Consider the following 10992-nt stretch of genomic DNA (forward strand, 5'->3'; position numbering starts at 1 on the left):
AGGATTTTAGATTTCTGTGGCCTTGAGAAACAGCTGTTACTCCAAGATGCTTTTAGTTGTAACATGTAAAATTCTACTAATTATCTGTGTATACAAACACATGCCTGCCCATAAACACACGCACGTGCGCACGCGCGCACACACACACACATATATCAAGAGGTAGAAAAAATGGTCTTTCTAGTATGGAACTGCAATTGATTTTTATGCAGATTTTATATACAGCGACTGTTAAATTCACTTAATTCCATGCTCCTCTTTTCAGCTATATATAAACTTCTGGCAAATCCTTACATTGCATTGCAATTTCATTTCTAGACATATGTTTTATTATTTCACAATTTCCAGTCACCTGCTATAATGTATGGACTAGTCGTCTAAATTTTGAACATACATTGAGTAAAGTAGTAGTTTTAATGTTTGGTTGATATCTCCAAGATCTGAATCTCTTATGTGTGTGTTCCCAGATAGTAAAATGGAACTAACTGGTAAACAGATGGCATAAGTTAATGGATTCTATTACAAACACATATTTTCATAGTATGAACGGTAGAAAGTGAGAGATATAATGCATGCCAAGTTGGATTATGTAAACAAATAAACACTTGCAAATCCTTGTTAGTGATTTACGTATACTTATTGAAGGAAAATCTGGTTCATGAGCTTTTGCATCAATTAATTTGATAATTTTATTAGAGCATTAGATGCCTTACCTAGAGGTAAAAATGCACATAATACCTCTAACATGAGGCTTTTTCTGCAGTAATGACGTTCCATTTCCTTGCAGATCGTCTACATGGGTTGGTGTGAGGCCCGGGAGCAGGACCCCCTTCAGGACTCGGTGTACTCTCCAATATTTCTAGCCCTGAGGGGCTCATGTCTTTACAAGTTTCTGGCACCTCCAGTAAGTGTTTTTGTCCAATACTTATTTTCCTATATGTCACAGCAGAGTGACATTGACTTAACAATAAAAATAGCATGTGGCCATTATTTTTGAAAATCAGCTACAGAACAAAAATAGAAAATAGTCCAAATGTTTTTGTGCATATTTTGCTGAATATATATTCTGTCATTAAACATCACTTTATAACCCTTGAGAAATCTAGAAATCTTTTCTATTTAGGCATTTATGACAGGCAAGATATGTTTATGTGGCACAAGTCTGTCTACATCACATCAACAGTATTTTTTATATCCTATATGCTAGTCATTGGGTGTTTTATTAAATATGTATGGGTATCTATTGCACCTAATATCTTGTTTTTGAAGCAGATACCTTCCATAATTGTCATTCTCAATAAACATTTAATGAATATAAATATCAAATGTCAGACCACTTACAGGTCTAATAATGGATAGGGCCTTGGAATTATCAAGTCTGACTTACTGCTATTTTGAATGTCTCTGTGTAAACAAAGTTCACAACACCACAAAGGCAGGTAAAAAAGCCATTAATATGTATATATTTTACTATATTACTACTCTGAATAATTTCATATGATTGGAAATATAGGTGTATGTTTTACACTTCAGTAAGTGAAACAATTTCACTGTCATGTTTGGTACCTTCATAATTTTCTAAGGTGTTCATATCTTGAAATGACTACCAATATAAATTACTTCTTTTTAAAAAATTCAACTCAATGTCGCTATCTGGTATTCTTCTTTGTAGGTAAGGAGTGGTAAACTTTAAAAAAAAAAAAGGTGTGTGAAATATAAATACTTATTATTGCCTAGAGGCCTAGTGCACAAAATCATGCATGGGTGGGTGTTATCCGGGCCAACGGGGTATGGGGGGGTATGGCTGCAGGTGGTTGGCTGGCTGGCCACGCCCCTGATTGGTGTATTGGGGGCCGATTGGAGGCCGTGCTGGCCGGGGTGGGGCAGGGGGCAATCAGGGCCTGGATCAGTCTGGTTGGCTGCTGCAGTGCACATCGTAGTCTCATAGCCACTGGTCATTCTGATTGTTCCACCATTCTGGTCACTGGGCTTTTATATATATAGATATGTAAAGAATACACAATATTTAAAATATGTAAAGCTATTGGGCACGGTGAGATTGTTGCATGTAACATGAGGTGTTTGCTGAAAGAGGAAAAAATTAGTAATAAAGCTTAGAAGAGAGGAAACCACAGCATTCTACGTGAACCTCTATGAGAGTTATAACTAGAGACTCTATAGTACATATGTGACAGGTTCCCCCTAGACCAGGGGTGGGCAAACTTTTTGACTCAAGGGCCACAATGGGTTCTTAAACTGGACCGGAGGGCCAGAACAAAAGCATGGATGGAGTGTTTGTGTGAACTAATATAAATTCAAAGTAAACATCATTATATAAAAGGGTACGGTCTTTTTTTTTTTTAGTTTTATTCATTTCAAACGGGCCGGATTGGGCCCGCAGGCCGTAGTTTGCCCACGGCTGCCCTAGACCCAATAGTATATAAGTAACTTAACGAGGGAATAGGAGCTATTTTTCTAAAAAAAAAATGGCGTATTACTTTCTTATCTTTTAAAGGTGACAACATGGGATTGGACCCGAGCAGAGAAAACATTTTCAGTTTATGAGATCATGTGCAAGATTCTCAAGGTATGATCAATAGGTGGTAAAAATTTTAATTTTTCCTCAGCAAACAGTGGTTCAGCTCATAAGCAGAGTCTGAAAAGCAATGATGCATGATTATGAAAGAAAATATAAGATACGGGCAAATAAATTATATGTTGGGTGTCCTAAAAATGTATACATACACTTTGAATAATAATAAAGGCAATGTTTATGAAATAGTTTATTTTCAAAATTGAGCTATCAGCAGTTAACACATGTATAAATAATAGAATGCAGAGGTGTGTAGGCACCCTCATATTGGCTTAAATAATTGTTAAGCAGATTTTTCAGTTTCTCAGTCTGGGGAGGAAACAAGGAGGAACTTGGCAGAAATCCATTGAGGAAGAAGTAGAAAGTGCAATTGGAAATAGCCTGAACTTAAACAGCTGTTGTTACCATCGTTTTTGGCTAAATAAAATATAAAAGAGAAAAATTTGGATATATTTGTTTTAGAAAATGTAGAAAATATAAAGGCATATGCAAAGAAAGCTAATTTGTGTGTGGCTTTTGTCTTTTTAATTATCAGGGTTAGGTTATCTCTCTGAGTATGCAAAACAACATACAATTATTTTTTATCAATTGAATTTCTGTGCTATACATAAAATTGTTGTGATAGCAAATCATCCAGAATTCTTTATAATTTCAAATGGTTTCTGCAGCCATTTTAAATAAAGGAAATGGGAATACTTTATAAAAGCTAAATAATAATCTGTATTCAGTTTCTGCTCTAGGGTCTGTAGGCTTGTTAAGGTTGACCTTGTTTATGTAATCAAGGAGAACTGAGTTCCCTGTACTTTATGTCAATTATTTCTCTTCCAGTTAAAGACTCAGTAGATTAGAAAATGCTGGAACATTTACAACACAATGAAATGTATCAAAAGTGTCTGAAAGCAGAGACAAAGAAACATGATTACCTCAAAAGTATTCATAATATTTTTCCCTATTGAATAATTCTAAATGAAAGCTGACATTTATAATAGCACAAAAGCTAAATAAAAATATAGGTCATTGCTTGATCATCACTGTACATGGTTTTAGTTTTATTGTGGGATTAATGGTAGAACAACTCTGATATGCTTGAATTTATTGTTAATAAAAAAACAGTTCTGGAAACTTCTAAAAGATGTACTGGTATCTGAAGAAAAAGAGATCAACTCAATTTCAGTTAATAAAAATAATTACCAAAATGACTAATAAGATTGCTTTCTCTCTTTTTTGGGTGGGGGGGAGGGGATTTTTTTAAATTGTTGATAGTATTACAGATGCCCCCCAATCTCTCCACTCCCCTGCTCCGTTTACTCTCTTCCTCTCAGCCCCTACCCCAGGCCAGGCCTTCACCACACTATTGTCTCTGACCATTGGCTATACATATATGTATATAAGTTATTTAATTAATCTCTTCCCATCTCCCCCCACCCTAAGATATGTCAGTCTGTTCCATGTAGCCATGTCTCTGGACCTGTTTTTTTCATCAGTTTGTTATGATCATTAGGTTCCACATGTGAGATCATGTGATACTTGTCTTTCTCTGACTGGCTTATTTCACTCAGCATAATATTCAACAGGTCCATCTATGTTGTTGCAAAGTGTAGAAGATCCTCCTTTTCTACAGCTGCATAGTATTCCATGGTGTAGATGTATCACAGCTTTTTTATCCACTCATCTACTGATGGGCACTCAGGCTGTTTTCTTATCTTAGCCATTGTAAATAATGCTGCAATGAACATAGGGGTGCGCATATTCTTCCTGGATGGTATTTTGGGGTTCTTAGAATATATTCCCAGAAGTTAGAATCCTGGGCCAAAAGGTTGTTCTGCTTTTAATTTTTGAGGAAACTCCATGCTGTTTTCCACAGTGGCTGCAGCAGTTTGCATTCCCACCAGCAGTGTTCTGGATTCTCTTTTCCCCACATCCTCACCAGCACCTGTTTGTTGATTTGATTGTAGCCTTTCTGGCAGCTGTGAGGTGATGGCGCATTGTAGTTTTTATTGGCATCTCTCTGATGACTAGTACCGTTGGGCATTTTTCCATATGTCTAGTGGCCATCTTTGTATATCCACTTCGGGATGAGGTTTGTGTTGGTGTTTGTGTGGTGGGAAGCAGATAAAAGAACATACTAAGGTACAGGAGCCTTATTTAAGGAACAAAGGAGAGCCACTGAAGGATTTCAAGCATGAGGAGTGAAGCATTTGCCCTTCTAGCTCCAGAGTGAGATCGGATTGGGAGGGTGGAGGAGGGGCAAGCCAGGGGCTTTCCAGTGTATGATATGATAATCCACCATCTGCGTATTTCCTTGTATGCTCATCATCCCAAGTTTAGTCTCCTTCTGAGCAGTGACCATGTTTCATGAAGGTTTAGTGATATTGTAGCATCTAATCTTTATGATGGGCACCTCCAACCACGCATTAGTCAACACCGACTTAAGGTATGAGCATGTCAGCCATCTGAATTGATGTTTGCCAGCCCGTGTAACTCCAGGTTTTCATCAGGACAGTGACCTCCTGGACCAGCGCAGACACTGTTTCACTGTGCAGTCCGAGTCGGGGGAGGACCTCTACTTCTCGGTGGAGTTAGACTGTGACCTTGCCCAGTGGGAAAGAGCCTTCCAAACAGCAACGTTTCTGGAAGTGGAGCGGATACAGGTGAGAGTCTGTGGCGTTTGAGGATCTGGGACATAGCGATGCATGCCCACTGGCTTCGAGTTCTCACAGAAATCCAAATTAGCATAACACCACCATTTTTGGAATCTTGACCTCCTTCTCAAATACATTCGATAATCAGCCATTGTGATTGAACGAATAGTAATGCAGCTCTGAAAAACATTTTAATTTCTCTACAATTTGATCTCTCGGGGCTGTTTCCTATCACTCCTCAACAATATATTGGAAATTTTCATTAGAATCAGTCCTGCTTTAAATCTAAAATGAACACGCTCTGATTTTAATTATACTTCCCAAGGCTATTTCCTGTTCTGCAATCATGACCACCTAATTTCCCGCTGAATGGCTTCATTCACTCAAAATGCTTTTTCTTGGTAGAAAGCCTTCCCTTCATATCTACCCTCCAAAACTACACCCAATCTTTGAAACTTTTTTCATAGGTCATATCATCTGTGAAGATTTTGGTAATTTCCAGTCTACCCTGCCCCCTGTCTACCACTACTCCTTGCACAACAGTTCTGTTCAATATTACTTGATTTTGTCACCAATATTATTTCCATAGCTCTGCTCACATTCTCATAGTGGAGTGAAGTGTGCTTGACATTGCTCACACTGAGTTCTAGTTTGCTTGGGATTTTTTATCCATCTACCAACCAAAGTACAATGCATGTTGTACATCATAAGTATTTAACAGATGCCTATTAAATTTTATTTCTTAAGCATGAAGTTATGTCTAGATCAAACTTCATAGAATCTTCAGCCTCTCCAATTTATAGCACCATGAAATGGAACAGGCTAAGAAACATTGGGCCTGTCTCAATTTGAAAAGTCACCAATTGTTGATTTCTGAAGAATCAATCTGTTTATACAAGTAATAGGCGAGTGGTCAATATCTTTGAAAAATAGGTTGTGTCACACGGGTGAACTGATAGAGACTGTGAAGGTCAAGATATTTTTTCGTTGTTGTTTCTGCCTTGGTTACAGAATCTGTGTTTGTGTGCCCGAGAATTCTCTTTAAATAATGTCTATAAAATTAACATACCAAGAATTTAAGTAACACCTTAATCTTTAATAATCCGTTTTTGGCTTAATGAAAATGCAGGGATAGTTAGCTGGAGGACATGACAACTTAATCTTGCCTACACCTAAAAATGTTTGTATCAGTTTTATTGCAAATATATAGATAGTAAGAAAAGTCGGTGTGGTACATGATAAAAACAATCTTTTTAAAAAAGACTGGAAACTTGGTCCTGCATACCCCTTGGCAAGTCAAAAATCACTTGGATTTTTTTTAAATTAACATTAGGATCTTGATAATACTATCTTCCTTACACGATTACTGCTGATAATATTAGCTGTTATATAAGAACGCATTACAGAAGCTTTCACACAGTGTTGGATAACTATTAGCTATTAATACTGATCTTGGATCAATCACATAAAAAGTAACAGTGTTCTCTGTTCCATCTAGTGCAAGACATATGCATGTGTGCTAGAAAGTCATCTGATGGGACTTACCATCGACTTTAGCACAGGATTTATCTGCTTTGATGCTGCGACAAAGGTAATGAGTTCGGGCCAGCTCTGAGAACTGTTCTGCAGACATTTTAATTTAAGAATGATTGAAATACCTTTGAACTCCTGCCAGCATTTTAATTTTCATATGTCAAATATAAGATTCTCATTTTTTGTTAATAAAGGTTAAATTATGCTTTAACCTGTTTATAGAAAACAAAAGTTGAAAATTGTAATGAAACAAATGTGTTGGCACACAACACTAGAACTATATAAATTGAATATATATGTATATATATATTCATTTTTTCTCTTTTACTAAAGCTATGGCCTTATATTGAGGAAAAATTTTCCTCCTCAAAAACATTTTTTGAACAAAATATTCCTTTGATTATTTTTCTTTTTTTTTGATTCTTTTTCTTTAGCAACCTTTCTAGTATCAAAATGGGGGAAATATATTTTTAGCTTTATAGGTAATATGTTGGAATTATAGCAGTAGAATGGAGGAATTTGAGTGTGAAGTTTCTGGCCAAGGAGTATAATCCTTGTAAATACTTAAAAAGGTCTTGTACTGTCTGATTGTGTGCCCTTTCCACAAAGGTTATGTCTCCGGAAGGGATGCATACTGAATGATGAAGGGCACCTTCTGAGCCAGGCCTATCTCAAATATCTTCAAGATAAACTGACCCCTCCCCACCGCTAATCTCCTCCCAGTACTGGCATCACTGCTGCACTTTCTGACTTGGGGCTCTGGTCTCCACATAAGCCATTCTTCTTCTTCCCATAAGGACATACATTCTGTAGATCCACCCCACTTTCTTCTATATCAAAGAATGGTCTAAGAAATAAACTGATACATTCCTTCTCCTTCATTTAAGGACTAATGGCAATCCTCTACTGATAAGAAAATTATCAATAATATATCATAATGAGGTATAATGAATTTATAAAATGAATTTATGTAATATATAATAACGAGACACAATGACCTTATAGAAAATGAGCTTATATGATATAGAATAATGAGGTATAACAAATTTATATAAAGTGCCATTCACTTGTTATCTATTTATTCACTGAACATTTATTATTTTTCAAGCTGAGCTCAGTCACCACCTGTGCCCTGCCCCCGCCAACCAGAATGAGCTGCACACGAATCTGTAGATGGCTGCTATTTATGCTGCCTTGGAAGTGCCCAGGGGAGGCCACGCTGCAAACTAAGTCCTGCTGCAGCTAGTGCTGAGCCTGGGGCCACTGAGTGAAGGGTATGGGGCACTCTGAGGCCAGATGCTGCTTGTTTGATAGATTTTAGAGGAGTCCAAAACATGAGCCAAAAGAAGCCATTTGTAGGAACTTATGATTATTTTATTTTATTCTTTTTAAAGTGTTAACTTTTAAATTAATATTTATTTTGAGTGGATTCTGAAGATATAATGCTTACAGAATTTTTAAGTTTTTTTTAAAATTGTTGTAATACATTTTAATATAAAATTTCCCATTTTAGCCGAAACCGGTTTGGCTCAGTGGATAGAGCGTCGGCCTGCGGATTGAAAGGTCCCAGGTTCAATTCCGGTCAAGGGCATGTAGCTTGGTTGCGGGCACATCCCCAGTAGGAGATGTGCAGGAGGCAGCTGATCGATGTTTCTCTCTCATCGATGTTTCTAACTCTCTATCTCTCTCCCTTCCTCTCTGTAAAAAATCAATAAAATATATATTTTAAAAAATAAAATAAAATTTCCCATTTTAGCCATCATTAATTGTACATTCAGTGACATTAATTAACTTGTGCTGTTTCCAAAACTTTCCTTCGCTCCAAACGGAAACTTTAAATCGTTAAGCAATAACTTCTATTTTCCTCAACCGCAGGACAGGAAAACAAAAACAGCCAGGATCCAACCAAATGCTATCTACAAGAGGCTGACTTTATATCTAAAGAAAGACACAAATGGGTTGGGAAAAAAAAGATGTAAAAATATATCCCATACAAATTGTGCCATAAGAGAGCTGGGTGACTTGCTTTTGTTTTGTTTTTTCCCCTTTAGGCTGTACTTTGGAGGTATAAGTTTTCTCATCTTAAAGGCTCTTCAGATGATGGCAAGAGCAAAATCAAATTTTTGTTTCAGAATCCAGATACTAAACAGATTGAAGCAAAGGTAAGCCCAAGTTCATCATATAAACCATCTCTAACTACATTAATACTGTTAAGAAGCAAAGGAGAGAAAATTTAGAAGAATAAAAAGGCAAAAGCATACATTCCCTGTTTACCCTGAACTGTACCTTATGACCAAAAAAATAAAAATAAAAAAAATTTAAAGGCTAATTTTCAATGAAAAGCATAACTTAAAATAAATTAGACTCAAGAATTACATTTCTTACTTTTAATTCCTTATGGGCTTTATTTGTATCATACTACAATAACATAATAGGAACTAAAAAAATCACTCTTTTGTAGTCTCACACACTAAATAATAATTTAAAATGCTTAAAAGTTTCTGGCTCTCTTTTATCATTTATTCCATTTTTGAATATGACTAAAAATCTTTAAAGAATATTATTTTTATATCAACTCATATTTTCTCATGTTATGTATTAAAATGCACGAATGAATGATTTTTTGCTTTTCTTCATGCAAATTTTTAGTATTTTTAACTATATTAACGGTGTTGTTTTTAACTCATCAAAAAGATTCACTACTTTATTTTTTAGGAATACATATATTTTAAATATTCAAATTTTGAATTATTTCCATTATTTTACTATGGAATTCACAATAACAATGTTTGGGTTGGAATGGATTATAAATATAGTATTCCGTTGTGGAAGAATGGGTAAATAATAAATGCCAAAGTGAGGGTTTAATTGTTGTCTGTGGGCTTGCCATACAGTGACTGCATTATGATGCGTTGCATTCTCTTGTCACCTACTTTGTAAAGAGTTTGTATCATAAATGGATGTTGAATTTTGTCAAAAGCTTTTTATGCATATATTGAGATGATTGTGAGTTTTATCCTTATTTCACTTCGCATAATGTTCTCAAGGTCCATCCATGTTGTTGTAAATGACACTATTTCATCCTTTCTTATGGCCGTGTAGACTCCATTGTGTATATGTACCACATCTTCTTTATCCAGTCCTCTGTCGCAGGGCACTTTGGTTATTTCCATGCTTTGGCCACCGAGAGTAATGCTGCAATGAACATAAGGGTGCATATATCTTTGCGTATAAGTGATTTCGAGTTTTTTGGGTATATACCCAGGAGTGCGGTTGCTGGGTCGTATGGTAGCTCTACTCTTAATTTTTTGAAGACTCGCCAGACTGCTTTCCATAGTGGTTATACCAGTCTACATTCCCACCAGCAGTGAATAACTTTAAACAACCAAGTACAATTAAAATTATGTAAATTTTAAATTAATGAAATGCATTATTTTTTGAAGCAGAACCATGTGGCTCCTAATATCATGACCACTCATATCCCTTTTCTTTCAGTAATTCATATTCAGTGTCCTTTAACAATGAATAACTTATTCTAAAAGAGTAGTAAAAAATGTTTTCTAAAATCATTCCAACCCAAATGTATCATTTGACGTATGTACAAAGAAATAAAAATACTTTTAAAGTACTCCTGTGGTTCTCTTTAGTTACATTTTATCAAGAATAAAGTTTTAATCAGGCCCAATATATTTTTATGCTGCATTGATCAATACTGAAACGACTGTATGAATGATAGCATGCTTACTCCTTCAAGTTCTTAGATCACCATGATAGTAAACCTGCAATATATATATTAATGTTACATATTGAACAGAAATTGACCAGTAGAGTTGCCATGCATTCGCTATAACTGGTGATAGTTAAGTTTATTGCACTTGAAGAAAGTCCATTATCTACTTGTGTGGTTTATTATCCATTTTTTAAGTGAACTTTTTATTTTATTTTCTCTGACCCCTGCCTCTTTCCTCTCAGGAGCTGGAGTTTTCGAATCTGTTTGCTGTTCTTCACTGCATTCACTCCTTCTTTGCAGCCAAAGTGGCTTGCCTAGACCCTCTCTTCTTAGGCCATCCAGCTACTGCCTCTGCGGCTGCCAGTTCTGCTACGATGAGCAAAGCAAAGTACACGACTTGACCCCCTGAGCTTTGTGTTGCCACTTACCATGACCGTATACATAGAGGAACAGCTTCGTCACTTTAGACCGTGGAGAGACAATCACCTCATCAA

At 36.1% G+C, this 10992-nt stretch overlaps 1 protein-coding gene across 3 annotated transcripts in view; it reads left to right on the forward strand.

The window, feature by feature from the left end:
* The window catches only part of SNTG1 (syntrophin gamma 1), a 109790-nt gene extending 98804 nt beyond the window's left edge, over positions 1 to 10986 (forward strand). For all 3 annotated transcript variants that reach the window (XM_006761206.2, XM_015562305.1, XM_015562304.1), the window contains 6 exons: positions 788 to 904; positions 2516 to 2587; positions 5092 to 5244; positions 6734 to 6826; positions 8820 to 8930; positions 10741 to 10986. In XM_006761206.2, the coding sequence (XP_006761269.1) occupies positions 788 to 904; positions 2516 to 2587; positions 5092 to 5244; positions 6734 to 6826; positions 8820 to 8930; positions 10741 to 10899 (705 nt within the window). In that variant the 3' untranslated portion in view covers positions 10900 to 10986. The remainder of the gene's footprint in view (positions 1 to 787; positions 905 to 2515; positions 2588 to 5091; positions 5245 to 6733; positions 6827 to 8819; positions 8931 to 10740) is intronic.
* The last annotated feature ends 6 nt before the right edge of the window (positions 10987 to 10992 follow it).

This window comes from Myotis davidii, unplaced genomic scaffold, assembly GCF_000327345.1.
Source record: "Myotis davidii unplaced genomic scaffold, ASM32734v1 scaffold317, whole genome shotgun sequence".
NCBI lineage: Eukaryota > Metazoa > Chordata > Mammalia > Chiroptera > Vespertilionidae > Myotis > Myotis davidii.